General features: G+C 43.6%; 1 protein-coding gene across 1 annotated transcript in view; it reads right to left on the bottom strand.

Moving 5' to 3' along the window:
• nipsnap2 (nipsnap homolog 2) overlaps positions 1-14,385 on the bottom strand; it is a 59,866-nt gene extending 45,481 nt beyond the window's left edge. Inside the window, exon 1 of the mRNA XM_072469438.1 lies at positions 14,214-14,385. Within this exon, the coding sequence (XP_072325539.1) occupies positions 14,214-14,332 (119 nt within the window). The 5' untranslated portion in view covers positions 14,333-14,385. The remainder of the gene's footprint in view (positions 1-14,213) is intronic.
• Positions 14,386-16,447: the final 2,062 nt, after the last annotated feature.

Consider the following 16,447-nt stretch of genomic DNA (forward strand, 5'->3'; position numbering starts at 1 on the left):
CTGTCCATGTCTTGTAGAAACGCCCATAGTGCTGTTAGGGAGGGAGTTTCAGGGTTTTGATCCATTGACTAATGCTTAGAATTAAGCTGAACATTAAGTTGAAACCATGAGAATATCAAAATCAGCATTTGTATAAGGAAACAAAGGAAATAGAATTAAAGGCAAGAGAATAATAGCAAGAACAATAAAGAGGTAAAGCTAACTAATGGATCTCATGGAAGACAAGTATCAGGTGGTTGGAAAGGTAACTCAGGAAGAGAGAGAGGGGTTGTAATTGTTCATATTGCAATGCAATCCAGGGATGTGCAGGTTGGGTGGATTGGCCATGATAGATTGCCCTTAGTGTCCAAAATTGCCCTTAGTGTTGGGTGGAGGTGTTGACTTTGGGTGGGGTGCTCTTTCCAAGGGCCGGTGCAGACTCAATGGGCCGAATGGCCTCCTTCTGCACTGTAAATTCAATGATAATCTATGATTAATCTAGGACAAAGGTTCAGCACAACATCGTGGGCTGAAGGGCCTGTTCTGTGCTGTATTTTTCTATGTTCTATAGTGAAGGAATGGTGATATACTTCCTAGTCAGGATGGTAAGTGACTTGGAGAGCAATGTGCAGATGGTGGTGCTCCCATGCATCTGCTACCCTTGCCCTCCTAAGTGGTAGAGGTTGCAGTTTTGGATGGTGCTGTTGAAGGAGCTTTGGTGACTTACTACAGTGCATCTTATAGATCTGGGTTTTTCAAATGGGCCACCACTTGCAGGCGGGTGTGGTGAGGGTCACGGAGCAATCAGTCGCGGCATTCTCGATTGCGGAGTTTTGCATTTGGAGAAGGTTATGTTTACCTTGAGGGGATGATTGAGGAGTCCCACAAGAGATGAGATCTATTTATTCTTCATTTTGAAGAGTTGGTTACGGTCAGCTCTTGGAGGAGGGTTAGTTTGGGGGGGGGGGGCTATTCTTTCAGTGTTTTGGTGTGTTGCTTGATTGATGAGAGGTGTGGCTTGTTCTGTTTTATGTATAAAATGTTAAAAACAGAATTAAAATATTTTCAAAAAAAGAATAGATGATGTACAGTGGGTGGGGTGCCAATCAAGTGGGTTGTTTTGTCCTGGGTGGTGTTAAGCATAAGTATTGTGTTATGGGCCAGGGATTAGAGAACCCCAAAGTGTATCATGGAGTTCACCTGACCCACAACTCTTAACAGATTGTGGTATGGGGAGCAAACGGCCCACTCTACAGGTGTGGTACAGCAAAAATGGAAAAGTATTTTTTAAAGCAAAACAATGTTTATTCTATGAACTCAAGTTAACCTTTTTAAAACATAGTGAATATCTTAGCAACCATTAATTCAAATACAACCCCCAAAGAATACAACACTAAGTAATCCTTTAAGCTTTCCTTTTAACATCCATAAGACTTAAAACACCTTTTACCAGAAGCACATCAGGTTAAAGTCACTACTGTTATTAGTTTTAAATCACCAGGATCGATTTACAGTCTTTAGATTACAGAGAGAGACTCTAATACACCTTCTGGCTGTGAATGCAGCTATCCAGCTCTGAAACCGAAACTAAAACACACCCTGCAGCAAACAGCCTAAAACAAAAGTAAAAAGCTGACAGACAGCCCAGCTCCACCCACTCTCTGCTATCACTGCAGTAATAAACACCCATTTCTTAAAGGTACTCTCACTACGGATATGTTTATACATACCCATTTATAAACACCCATTTCTTAAAGGTACTTTCACATGACAATTGTTGGAGCTGCACTCATCCAGGAAGTGGGGAGTGTTCCATTACACTCCTGACTTGTGCCTTGTAGATTGTGGACAGGCTCTGGGGCATCCGGAGGTGAGTTTCTTGACATTACTCTCAGCCTCTGACCTGCTCTTGTAGCTACAGTAATTATATGGTTCAGTTGAGTTTCTGTTCAATGATCCAGTGGGGGATTAAGTGATGCTAACGCCACTGATGTTTAAAAAAAGAAATTATTCATGGGATGTGGGCATTGCTGGCAGGGTCAGCATTTATTGCCCATCCCTGAGGGCAATGAAGAGTCAACACACTGCTGTGGATCTGGAGTCACAGGTGGGCCAGGCCAGATAAGGACAACAAATTTCCTTCCCTAAAGGACAGATGGATTTTTCCAACAATCGACAATGGTTTCATGGTCATCATTAGACTTTTAATTCCAGATTTTATTTTTATAGAATTCAAAATTCACCATCTGTGGAAGGGAAATTAACATAAATGAAATACTGCTGAAATATTCTGGTTTCGGTCTTATTATGAAAACACATTGTCCTCTGAAAGATATCAAAGCCAAGGGCAAGAACATACATACTACGTATTTCATCGTACGTACTTTCCAAGGTCTATTTAATAAAAACATGCCTGTTTACGTCAGATTATAAAAACATGCTGTCTTCAATCGAATCTCGGAGTGTGGTGCCCTGGCTTTGCAGCTAGAACACTCTCTCTCTGCAAATATATTTGTGTAAATAAATTTCCTTCAATCGAACCTCGAGGAATTTGTCTTTATTATGATTTCCACGACAAATTGGCGTAGTCGTTGCAGTTTCCCTAATTTAACGGGAAGTGAACCCCGAAACGAATTTCTAAACAGGACTCTCTCAGCTGAAAGGGAGAGAGCCATAGCGCGACCCCAGCTGAAAGGGGGGGTCTGCGGCTCGGTAGCCTTAATTACTGGCCGGTGATTCATGCTGAGAGTTATCTTAATTAATAAATTAATGATAGGTGCATGGGAAGAAAAAGGTGCCATCGAGACTAAAGTTTTTTTTAAAGCTTTTGAGGTTCGTGAAAGGATAAACACCGGTGTGCGCTCCCTGAAGTATTTTGCAAATGATTTCCGCAGTCGTTGTTATTGTTATGTATATATTCTGAAGTATTTTGCAATAAACTCCACGCCCCCTCACCAGGTCGAAGCCTCGGTAAAGATATCCTTAAAGAGGACAGATAAGAGAGTCAAAATGAGTAAGAAAATGAAAAGAAACAATTGTAAAGCAACGGAATAGAACATAGAACATAGAAAAATACAGCACAGACCAGGTCCTTCGGCCCACGATGTTGTGCCGAACCTTCGTCCTAGATTAATCATAGTTCATAGAATTTACAGTGCAGAAGGAGGCCATTCGGCCCACCGAGCCCGCACCGGCCCCTGGAAAGAGCACCCCACCCAAGGTCAACACCTCCACCCAACACTAAGGGCAATTTATCATGGCCAATCCACCCAACCTGCACATCTTTGGACTGTGGGAGGAAACCGGAGCACCCGGAGGAAACCCACGCACACACGGGGAGGATGTGCAGACTCCGCACAGACAGTGACCCAAGCCGGAATCGAACCTGGGACCCTGGAGCTGTGAAGCAATTACGCTATCCACAATCCTACCGTGCTGCCCTTAAGAACAAATTAATCTACACTATATCATTCTACCATAATCCATGTACCTATCCAATAGCTGCTTGAAGGTCCCTAATGTTTCCGACTCAACTACTTCCACAGGCAGTGCATTCCATGCCCCCACTACTCTCTGGGTAAAGAACCTACCTGTGACATCCCCCCTATATCTTCCACCATTCACCTTAAATTTATGTCACCTTGTAATGGTTTGTTCCACCCGGGGAAAAAGTCTCTGACTGTCTACTCTATCTATTCCCCTGATCATCTTATAAACCTCTATCAAGTCGCCCCTCATCCTTCTCCGTTCTAATGAGAAAAGGCCTAGCACCCTCAACCTTTCCTCGTAAGACCTACTCTCCATTCCAGGCAACATCCTGGTAAATCTCCTTTGCACCTTTTCCAAAGCTTCCACATCCTTTCTAAAATGAGGCGACCAGAACTGTACACAGTACTCCAAATGTGGCCTTACCAAAGTTTTGTGCAGCTGCATCATCACCTCACGGCTCTTAAATTCAATCCCTCTGTTAATGAACGCTAGCACACCATAGGCCTTCTTCACAGCTCTATCCACTTGAGTGGCAACTTTCAAAGATGTATGAACATAGACCCCAAGATCTCTCTGCTCCTCCACATTGCCAAGAACTCTACCGTTAACCCTGTATTCCGCATTCATATTTGTCCTTCCAAAATGGACAACCTCACACTTTTCAGGGTTAAACTCCATCTGCCACTTCTTAGCCCAGCTCTGCATCCTATCCATGTGTCTTTGCAGCCGACAACAGCCCTCCTCACTATCCACAACTCCGCCAATCTTCGTATCGCCTGCAAATTTACTGACCCACCCTTCAACTCCCTCATCCAAGTCATTAATGAAAATCACAAACAGCAGAGGACCCAGAACTGACCCCTGCGGTACACCACTGGTAACTGGGCTCCAGGCTGAATATTTGCCACCCACCACCACTCTCTGACTTCTATCAGTTAGCCAGTTCGTTATCCAACTGGCCAAATTTCCCACTATCCCATGCCTCCTTACTTTCTGCATAAGCCTACAATGGGGAACCTTATCAAATGCCTTACTAAAATCCATGTACACTACATCCACTGCTTTACCTTCATCCACGAGGTAGGAAAACCTATATGTCCCGCATAGGAATCTAATGAAGCTGACCCCCTCTCGAAAAAAAAAAGAGGAGTAAAAGTAAATAGAAGATTAAAGTAAAAGCATAACAGAATAGAAAAAGGAAATTCAGATGTGTGTGCGAGATAAGACTAACTGTTAACTGTGAGATTTGTGAGCTGTGAGAATCTGTGTGTTTTGTTTAACCAATTAATTTTAGTCAAAGCATGAAGTGGGTTGTATTTTTTATTGTCTGTCATTGTGAGTCAGAGATTATAACTTAAGTGATTTTTGTTGAGATTTCTCTAATGAACGAAAACATTGGAAATTAAAATCAGTTTAAAAGAAAGTGCCTTTACGAATAAAAGTAATTGAATATAAGTTTTGAGATTACGTGAAAAGACGTAAATGGCATCATGCATAATTCTCCGTCCCTTAGATTCTGCAGGAAACATTAACCATTTCAGCAGACATTTGATCTTTTCTGAATTGACAAAGAAAAAATATACGTCTCTAAGAATAGCTAACACCGATAAAATCAATCATTGGAAATTAACTTAAATGTGTGCTATTTATAGCTCCCTCCCGGTGGATATTTTGCTGCTTCTAAAATACTCTTATGGTGCATCTTGATCAGCTTTCAAGCTTTGGTATTACAGTCCCAACAGGCATAAATGGGGGCTGGGTTCCCAATAATTTGAATTGAATTAATCCCATTTGAATGAAGGAAATGAGTCCCTCGAACACTGGTTAGAAAATAGAGGGAAAGGGGCTATCATGCAAGGGGCCAAGAAGCACTTAACCCCCAGGAAGGATGTACTCCACCTCGCGACACCTTCCTCTATTAGGCAGAGACACTCTGCAAATTAGGAGCGGTAATACATTGCATTGATAATGGAATGTTTATAGAACTGTCTCAAAAACGAGCTCACCAGCTGCAAAATGTAATAACTTCTGAGCCTGCGCCCGATCGCTCTGTGTCTATGTTGTATGCTGGCAGCTGAATGTTAACCCTCACAGTACCACTGTTAAAAAAATTTTTTTTTAAACTGCATGAAGTCTTACAAAAGATTAATGACATAGAACATAGAAAATACAGCACAGAACAGGCCCTTCGGCCCACGATGTTGTGCCGAACCTTTGTCCTAGATTAATCATAGATTATCATTGAATTTACAGTACAGAAGGAGGCCATTCAGCCCCCCCCCCCCCCCCCGAGTCTGCACCGGCCCCCCGGAAAGAGCACCCCACCCAAACTCAACACCTCCACCCAACACCAAGGGCAATTTGGACATTAAGGGCAATTTATCATTGGCCAATTCACCTAACCCACACATCTTTGGATTGTGGGAGGAAACCGGAGCACCCGGAGGAAACCCACGCAGACACGGGGAGGACGTGCAGACTCCGCACAGACAGTGACCCAAGCCGGAATCGAACCTGGGACCCTGGAGCTGTGAAGCAATTGTGCTATCCACAATGCTACCATGCTGCCCTTGAGAACAAATAAATCTACACTATATCATTTAACCGTAATCCATGTACCTATCCACCCTTGGGCACAGCTATTAAAACACCTGATAGAGTCCAGATGAGAGAATATGGTGACCTATTGCATGGCTTGGTATGCTCGTGAGGATGAGCACGCAAACAATTTACAAACACAAAGTCACTTAGGAAAGCAGACCTCATTGCATTGTCATTCGTTTTCATTTTTCGGTGTTGTGAGATTAGGAATGTTAGTACAGTTGACCCATAGACAGAGGAACCTTTTTAGGATGGGTTTAACTTCATTTAACATTGGCCGTAAGACACCCCGCTAAGGCAAAGCAAATAGGGGAAGTGATCAAAGAGGCCAAAGGAAAAAATACATGGGATTTATATTGAAATGGACGGACGAAATTGCCTGATAGAATTTTATGGCAAACAGGAGGGCAAAGCGACCTGGAATGAGGAGCTATATTTGAAAGACAACAACCTCCCCGAGAGAGCCAGCATTTACTCCCTTCAATCCTGGCCCAGGTACTGGCACATCTATGGGCCCAACATAAAAATCATGTTGGAAAAGTACATTCTGCTCCAGCACATAGGTTGCAGTTACAGAAGAAAGTTGCCCTGCCCTGCTTAAAACTATACAGGTTGGCATCGGAAGCTGAAAAAGAGATAGAGGGAGTGATCAATGCATCATTTTAGCAAGGGGTGCTGAAGAGAACACAAAGCCCCTGTAACACCCCTATACTCCCCATTTCAAAGGTAGGAACACACAACGAGTGGTGGTTTGTGCAAGATCTTAGAGCCATCAATAAAATTGTTATCACCATTGCTCCATTGGTGCCGGACACAAATGTCATTTTGTCTTCTATACCACCAACGACGGATACTTTCTCAGCCTTTTTCCCCATACCTTTGCACCCAGAAAGTCAATATCTATTTGCCTTTACATATCAGAATTAACAGTATTAAAAGAGACTTGGACGAGTGCCAGTTGTCTGCAGGTTCAACATTCCCTCAATATGACGACAATTTATTGATAGCCTCAGAGGGAGGGTTAGTTTGTCAACAGAATACCCTTTTGTTATTATCACATCTGACCGAAAGAGGGCATAGGGTCTCAATGGACAAGCTGCAATTCTGTCAGGAGACAGTTCAGTATTTGGGATTTCAGCTGCAAAGGAAAGCGTACAGGCTGTAGCAAGGGTTCCAACTCCACACACGAAAAAGGAAACTTTTACCTTCCTCGGAATGGTGGGCTATTGCAGGCAGTGGATACCGGACTATAGGAGATGGACGCAGTACTGCGCAAGGCTACCCTACAGGATGCCCCTTCAGCTGTTACCTGGATCCCAGAGAGGGAGCAAGCATTTCGTAATTTGAAACAAGCCATGATTAGCGCCCCTGCCTTGGGACTTCCTAATTTCAGCAAGCCCTTTACTCTTTATGTGAATGAAGCAGGGGGATTTGCAACAGGGGTCCTAGTGCAAGAGTATTGAGGAGGGAAAAGACCCCTTGCCTATTACTTGGCGGCCCTATGTGCTGTGGTAAAGGGTATGCCAAATTGCTTAAGAGCAGTAGGCAGCCACAGCGGCCATAGTAGAAAAAAAAATCAGTTTTGCTGCTGCTTAATTCATCCGCAACACAGCATTTTACTGCAGCTCGACACACTGGGTACGAAGTAATCCTCTCTTAAACCAATTTTGCCTACAAGCGAGCGCCAGCTGTCAACCCTGCAACACTCTTACCCGCGCCTTCGGAAGCAGAACATATGTATGATCATGGCGGTTTACAATTGGTTGAAGCCACCGCAACCCCTCGACCTGATTTATTGAGTCACCCACGAGAAAATCCAGACATCAACTTTCTCACCAAAGGGTCAGCAAACCGACCAAATGATATGACCCTCCTGGCTGGCTATGCAATAGTAACTGCATTCAAGATAGTGGAAGCTTTTGCTCTGCCTTCGGGAACGTCTGCTCAAGCGGCCGAATAAGGTACGGTTGTAAAGTCCAGTGAAGAGTGGTGAAGTGGTAGTAGGAGTAATAGAGAAACTATCTTGTCCAGGAATACAGTTTATCTTGGGTAATGATATAGCTGGATCGCAGGTGGGAGTGATGCCTACTGTGGTTGATAAGCCAGTGGAAAATCAGACAACTGAAGTGTTGAAGGACAAATATCCTGGGATTTTTCCGGACTGTGTAGTAACAAGGTCGCAAAGTCACAGGTTAAGATAAGAGGAGAAATCAAAGAGTGAAGATGAAGTTGAAGTGCATGTATGATTTGTCAAAGGAATAATCGGTGATAGTGGGCATGTTTTCACGGTGGGTAGAGGCTTTTCCAACCAAAAGGATGATGCCAGAACAGTGGTAAATATTCTGTTAAAGGAAATAATACCTAGGTTTGGGATACCAATAGGTATTAACAGTGACAGGGGAACTCATTTCACTAGCAAATTGACCAAAGCCTTAACAGAAGCCATGGGATTTGATTGGAAATTGCATATCCCATATCAGCCACAATCTTCAGGAATGGTGGAAAGGACGGATGGAATAATTAAAACTGCAGTTACAAAAGTGTGTCAACAAAATGGGCTGCTATGGCCAGATGCCATACCCATAGTAATGTATGCACTGATAAATCAGAGAAACCGTAATACGGGCTTAACCCCGTATGAGATATTAATGGAACGTCCCATGACAACTGGAACTAAACCCCAATGACTCCAGCGGCAGTAGCCTTAATATGGGCAGATGAGGCATCACTAAAATATGCCCAGGCCATGTGTGAAGCCGCTGAAAACAAAAAAGCATGAAAAGGTGCGACAGGCTCAGATACATCCAAAAGAGGAAAATACACACCCTTTAAACCTGGAGATCAAGTATATGTGAAAGCACTAAACAAAGATTATTTTTCTCCTAGGTGGAATGGACCCTATCAAGTGCTGCTAACAACCCGAACAGCCGTTAAAGTAAAAGAAAAGCCAGATGGGATCCACGCAACTCGTGTAAACGACATCATACGGAACTTTGAGAGTACAAACGAAACCTGAAAAGAATGACGGCGTTGATGTTTTTATATTATCATATTAATCCAACATCATGCAGAGGGTAAACTGCATACTAACACTTTAATATACATGTCTCACTCATACACAGAGAGGGTAAATAAATTCAGTTGTTGGGTTTGTACACAAATTCCCAGATGCTCAGGAGAGGGCTTCTCTGTGCGACCTATCCCATTCATCAGTAAAGAGATAGCAGAATGGGCTCGAAGACAAAATAGTACAGGACGTGGTGAAGACACACAGGATATGTTAGATTGGAGATTAGCTGGATAGGATATGAATAGGTTTGAGGAATGGTGGGGGCCGAGGTTTAATGTAACACATCAACCGTCCTGGTTGATCCTTCCCAATTATACTGGAGTCCCAAAAGGAAGTCTATGCTTTAAGAATCATAAAACATATGAGACCCACTCAGTAGGCACGAGTCACTGTGATCAGACCTTGAATTGGCAACCCCCTATGTCCCACCTTACAGTTAAAGGATTATTCATCTTTGATTAGTCAAGAGTTGAAAATCGAACTAGTGGAGGTTCCTGGGAAGGGATCTGATTAGATGAATGATGACTGATAGTAAAGGAAACGTGACCGCATATAACGGCATGTATTTTATCTGTGGCCATACCAGAAAATTGGGAAGGCTCCTCCTATTTGGGATAGGTAGTCCCTTATGTGCATCACATTAAGCAACTGCAGGCCATCCCCATCACAGGACGACACAAAGTGTTATGACATGGGCACAAATGCTGGGAATAATACCACCATTAGGAATAGCCACTAATGCATACAAACTACGTGAACGAGACATCCTTGAGTAGGTAGCTAATGACACTGCAGAAGCTGTAAACCAGATAGAAACTGAGATCATAGATTATCATAGAATTTACAGTGCAGGAGGCCATTCGGCCCATCAAGTCTGCACCGGCTCTCTGAAAGAGCACCCTACCCAACCGCACACCTCCACCCTATCCCCATAACCCAGTAACCCCACCCAACACGAAGGGCAATTTTGGACACTAAGGGCAATTTAGCATGGCCAAACCACCTAACCTGCACATTTTTGGACTGTGGGATGAAACCAGAGCACCCAGAGAAAACTCACACACACAGGGAAAACGTGCAGACTCCGCACAGACAGTGACCCAAGCGGGAATCGAACTTGGGACCCTGGAGCTGTGAAGCAATTGTGCTAACCACCATGCTACCGTGCTGCCCACAATGACTGCTGTAAAAGCGGTTGCCCTGCAGAATAGAATGGCTCCTGATTTCTTGTTTGCTGAAAAGGGAGGAACGTGTGCCCTGATAGGAAGTGACTGTTGCACGTACATCCCTGATAACTCAGAAAAATTGATAATCTGATGGATCACATTCGTAGAGAGGTGACAAGATAACATGAAAATGAGGGATGGGACTTTTGCTTTGGATGGTAGGATTGTCAGGGCAGAGGATTATGTTCTGGATTATAATCGCCATTGTAATCTTGATTGTCGTATGGTTACTGTTTTAATGTTGCGCAAGATATTTTTATTGTACGAACATGGGAACAGCCCTAGCCACCTTGCCACCAGACTCATAACACGCAGGGAACTGTTATATGTCCGTTCTCCTTACATTATAAACCACCCTTCTCTACGGAGGACACGATAATTTACTAAAAGGTGTTGATCAAAAGATCAACGGAGAGAATTGTGGAAGAGAAATTAACATAAATGAAATACTGCTGAAATATTCTGATTTCCGCCTTATTATGAAAACACATTGCCCTCCGAAAGATATCAAAGCCAAGGGCAAGAACATATGTATTACGTATTTCATCGTACGTACTTTCCAAGGTCTATTTAATATAAACATGCCTGTTTACTTCAGATTATAAAAACATGCTGTCTTCAATCGAATCTTAAAGTGTGGTGCCCTGGCTTTGCAGCTAGAACACTCCCTCTCCGCAAATATATTTGTGATAATAAATTTCCTTAAATCGAACCTCGAGGAATTTGTCGTTATTATGATTTCCACGACACCATCTGCCACGCGGGATTCAAACCGGTCCCCAAAGCATTACCCTGGGTCTCTGCATTACTAGTCCAACAACAATACCAGTACACCACTGTCTCCCCAGAATATCAGGGGAGATGGTTGGATTCTCTCTTGTTGGGAGATGGTCATTGCCGAGCACTTAAGTGGCAAGTAACTCGCACCACACATCAGCCAAAGTCTGAATGTTTTCCTGGTCTTGCTGCACATAGGCACTGCTTCCATATCAGAGGAGTTTTGAATGGTGCTGAACATCACTGAACCAACAGCGAATATCCTACTTCTGACCTTTTGATGGAGGGTAGGTCATTGATGAAGCAGTTGAAGGTGGCTGGGCCTAGGATCCTCCCCTGTGGAACTCCAGCAGTGATGTCTTGGGATTGAGGTGGTTGGCATTCAACAATCAAATTCTTTGCGCTAGGTATGGCTCCAACCAGCGGAGAGTTTCCCCACTTTTTTTTGACTCGTTTGCCAGGGCTCCTTGATGCCACGCTCAGTCAAATGTTGCCTTGATATCAAGGGTAATCACTCCCATCTCTCGAGATTAACTCTTTCGTCCATATTTGGACCAAGGTGGTAATGAGGTTGGGAGGTGAGTAGTAGCCCTGGTGGAACCCAAACAGAGCGTCAATGAGCAGTTTATTGCTGAGTAAGTGACACTTGATAGCACCTGTCAATGCCACCTTCTATCATTTGCTGATGACTGAAATGAGACCAATGGAGTGGTATTGGGCTGGGTTAGATTTGTCCTGCTTTTCATGAACAGGGAATACCTAGGAAATTTTCCACATTATTGGGTAGATGCTAGTGTTGTAACTACACTGGAATACCTTGGCTAGGTCCATGGCTAATTCTGGAGTACATGTCTTCAGTGCTATTGCTGGAATGTCAGGATTGGCAGGGCCCATAGCCTTTGTAGCAACCAGTGCCTTCAGCTGTTTCTTGATATCACATGGAATAAATCAAATTGGCTGAAGACTGACATCTGTGATGCTGAGGATCTCAGGAAGAAGCTGAGATTATCCAGTCAGCACTTCTGGCTGAAGATGAATGGAAATACTTCAGACATGTCTTTAGCACCGATGTGCAGGACCCCCCTATCATTGAGGAGTGTATATTTGTGGAGCTTCCTCCTCCACTTAGTTGTTTAATTGTCCATCACTGTTTGACTGGATGTGGCAGGACTGCAAAGCTCAGATCTGATCTGTTGGTTGTGGGGTTGCTTAGCTCTGTCTATCTCATGCTGTTTCCACAGTTTGGCATGCAAGTAGTCCTGTGTTGTAACTTCACCAGGTTGACACCTCAACTTTTTAGATATGCCTGGTGCTGCTCCTGGCATACCATCCTGTACACTTCATCTAACCAGAGTTAATTCCCTAGCTTGATAATAACAGTAGAGTGAGGGAATATGCCAGCCATGAGGTTAGATTGTGGTTGTATAGAATTCTGATGCTGCTAATGTCCCCCAGGAGTTCATGGATGCCCAGTTTTGAGTTGCTAGATCTGTTCAAAATCGATCCCACTTCGCACAGTGGTAGTGCACACAACATGATGGATGGAGGAGGTCCTCAATGTAAAGATGGGACCTTGTCTCCATGAGGAATCTGCCATGGATAGATGCATCTGCTATTGGTAGATTGGGGAGGACAAAGTCAAGGTGTCCCTGCCACAGACCTGGTTTTGCAGTTCTGCCCTTTAGAAGGAGCAGCGCTCCGAAAGCTAATGATATCGAAACAAACCTGTTGGACTTTAACCTGGTGTTGTAAGACTTCTTACTTTATGACTCATCCAGCTTGGTCAGGTGGTGCTATTGAGCTACTCTTGGTGATGGATATTGAAGTCCCCCACCCAGATTTCATTATGTGCCCTAGCCACCCTCAATGCTTCCTCAAAGAGTACTGATTCATCAGCTAAGGGGGGTGGTGGTGGTAACCAGCAGGATGGTTCCTTGCCCATGTTTAACCTGATGGCTAGTATTCTCACTTTCACGCGAACATTTTGGACAACTGAATTTATTAGTATAATGTAGGAACAACAGGAGAGTAAACAGGATATTTAAATGCTTAGTCAGAGAAGAGCATACATTCAAGAAGTGATTCAGAGTTTGTATAGTGCACTGGTTTTATGGAATTTTCATTTTAGGTACCCAATTTTACATTCCTATTCTCACATGGAGCAAAATTGCCTTGTGGTCATATTTCTAAATATTTTTTAGATTGTACAATTGTGCCATTTCATCACAACCAGATAAGGTTGTGCTCCCTTCCAACATTGGTGGAAAATAAAACTCATGATCACACTTAGAGATTTTCCAATTTCTCAGCAGTAACATTTTCCTGTCCCATCTTAGGATGTTACTTTGGCAACATACAATTGCTTGCTAAAACAATCAACAAATTGTCATATAAGACCAGAATTTCATCATTCTGTTGTCGCCACCAATGGAACTCGATACTACGATTCAGTTTTGAAAACATACAAAAAAATGGCATTTTTGTGGAAGATTTTAACCTAAGGTTTAATGTTAGTAATTGTCTTACTTTACCCCTACTCTGATAGTAATACATTAATGCAATTTTGGTCGCCATACATTCCAACCAATGTCTGTTTTTTTTGTTCGAAATGAACAAATTCAGAGACATGTTTAAATAGTTTTTCGAGATCCAATTGCCATACCTACCCAAAAGATTTATTTCACGTTAAGCAGAATGGATAAACGAACAACCCGAGCAACACTTTGAGCAGTTATTAAAATGGCTAAAGATAAAACCTTGACAAACATGCAAATCCGTAAGTGCGAGTTTTTCCACACAAAATAAACTTCGGGGTGAGCCTGGAAAAAGATCTGCGGCCAATTGCCAGCAGTTCACTCAGGACACCTGCTAAGCGGGACGTCTAAATCGTGCTCCGCTGGCAACTGCGTTGTGGAACTAAAAGACAGAAAGCAGCTGTGACACATGACTTTCCGCGAAGAGGGAAGGAAGCGAGGGCCCGGCGGACAGAAACTTTACCTCAGTTCACCTCAACCCACCTCCGGCAACATTTGGAGCCAAAGAAGGGCGAGGCCTCGCGCGCGGACACTGACCTGGTGGTTATGGCTGCTGTACTGCTCTTGGCAGCGGCTGCTGCCAGAGCCCGGCCCTGCGCCCGGGCTGCGGCCCTCCTCGCAGCGGCCACAATGTTACCAAGAACTCTGGCCGCCATCTTGCTGTGGAGGTGACATTCACCCCGGCGCCGAGTGACGTGCGCATGCGCCGCAGGCTCGCCCGCCTGCCGCCCTTAGCAATAGTGGCTCCAGGCCTTGGCTGCTCGGCTAAAAAAAAAACACATCATCATTTATTCCAGGAATAGGTTCCCTGTTCATCTCCACGGGGAGGGGGGAGGAACAATTAAATCTGTGCATATTTCAAGTTGCTGGCATTTGACCTTCCGTGCTCTGATTGAAGATTTGTCCCCTATGGCTGGGCCCTGTCAAAAATCTGCATTAAAAATTCAAACCAGATAAAACTCAGGCCAGCCTGTGATGGCCTTTGCTTTGGGCACCAGATTGTGTTACAGCACGGTGGTCAGCACCACTGCCCTCACAGCGCCTGGGACCAGTGTTCGATTCCAGCCTCGGGTGACTGTCCATGTGGAGTTTTTCCTGTTCTCGTGTTTGCATGGGTTTCCTCCCACAGTCCAAAGATGCGCAGGTGTATTGGCCATGCTAAATTGTACTTTGGTGTCCGGGGCTGTGCAGTTTATATGGGGTTATGGGTTTGGGGTGGGGGAGTGCGCCTGGGTGCTATGCTCTTTTGGAGGGTCAGTGCAGGCTCAATGGGACAAGTAGACTTCTGCACTAAGAATGCTATGTTTTACTATTGCTCTGAGCACCAGATTGCATTACAGGACTATTGGTTTGAGCACCAGATTGCACTACAGGACTATGAAGTCATTTGTTTTAGTTCAATGTTGCCGAATGCAAAACTAGAAGGGGCAAGGAGCAGAGAGTAGTGTTATTGTTTAAGTTCTGCTGTTTCCTTTGTTGATGAGAATTCATTCAAACCTAAATCAATATCATCGCAACATAAGGTGTACTGTATATGTAAATTGGAAACACTGACTCATATTTTTAAATTGCCGTTTGCTTTACATCTTAGACATTTTGGAGCATCATACTCCACCAAGGGTGCAAAAAGAGGTAACATTATTTTGTTTGAAAACATAACCAAGATCGATTTGGGTTACAGTAAATAAAAACTACACATGTTTAAGTGAGTTTACAAAGTAGCTAATGAACAGACCTATTTAAAACCATAATCTGTCTTTCTTGAGGTGCTAACTAGTCTGTGTACTGCTAAAATGTTCTGGCTTTAAATTAGATTTTCAACATTAATATATTGCTTTTTAGGTTTACAATCTCGCTTCCTCTTTGATCATAAATCTCAAAACTCACAAATATGATGATGATTAGATTAATATTGGAGAATTTTAAAATTTGTTTCAAAGCCCACCATGGTTCTTCACCTCTCCCTATCTCTGTAATTACCTCCAGCCCCACAACCGCCTGATGTATCTGTACTTCTCTAATTCTGGCCTCTTGAGCATCCATATTAATCATCCCACCATTGGTGGCGATGTGATGAGCTGACAAAGCCCTAAGCCCTAGAATTCTCTTTCTTTCCACCTTTAAGACACTCCATAAAATCTACCTCTTTGACCAAGGTTTTTGTCATCTGTCCCAATATCTCCTCTATATAGCTCAGTGTCAAACTTTGATAAGTTTGACACCCAGTGAAGTGTCTTGGAATATTTTACTGCATTGGAGGCACTGTAATAATACAAGGATTATTATATCTATAATAACCCCCACGAGACCCATGGGGAAACTGTAATTGATCTCCCCGAGGGGCTCGTGGAATACGAGCTTCCCTACTAGTGGCCCACCCAGCTGAGGATCGTAAGATTCAGTATAAAAGCCGGCACAAGCAGGGACTGTGAAGTGTAAATAGTTTGCTGCCATGGGCAGACTTTTTATGTTAACTTAATTAAAATTGATGTTCTTCCAACTGCTGACTTCCTGATCATTAAAATATCCAAGAAGAATCAAAAACAATTTGTGGTAGTCTGTATTAGGGATATTACAGTACCTAGGTTGAGGCTGTAAGGCCATTGGTGTGGGAGGTACCTGAGGCATGAAGATCATTGGTGAAGCCTGCCTACTGGGTTCGCCCAATAAGGCGGAGTATAAGAGTCTGTGTCTCCCTAGCAGCAGCATTCTGTACCTGCGCTGCTGGGGGAAACATCTAGTCCAATAAAGCCTTCAATTGTCATCCAATC

Source organism: Scyliorhinus torazame, chromosome 12 (genome assembly GCF_047496885.1).
Source record: "Scyliorhinus torazame isolate Kashiwa2021f chromosome 12, sScyTor2.1, whole genome shotgun sequence".
Classification (NCBI taxonomy): Eukaryota; Metazoa; Chordata; class Chondrichthyes; order Carcharhiniformes; family Scyliorhinidae; genus Scyliorhinus; species Scyliorhinus torazame.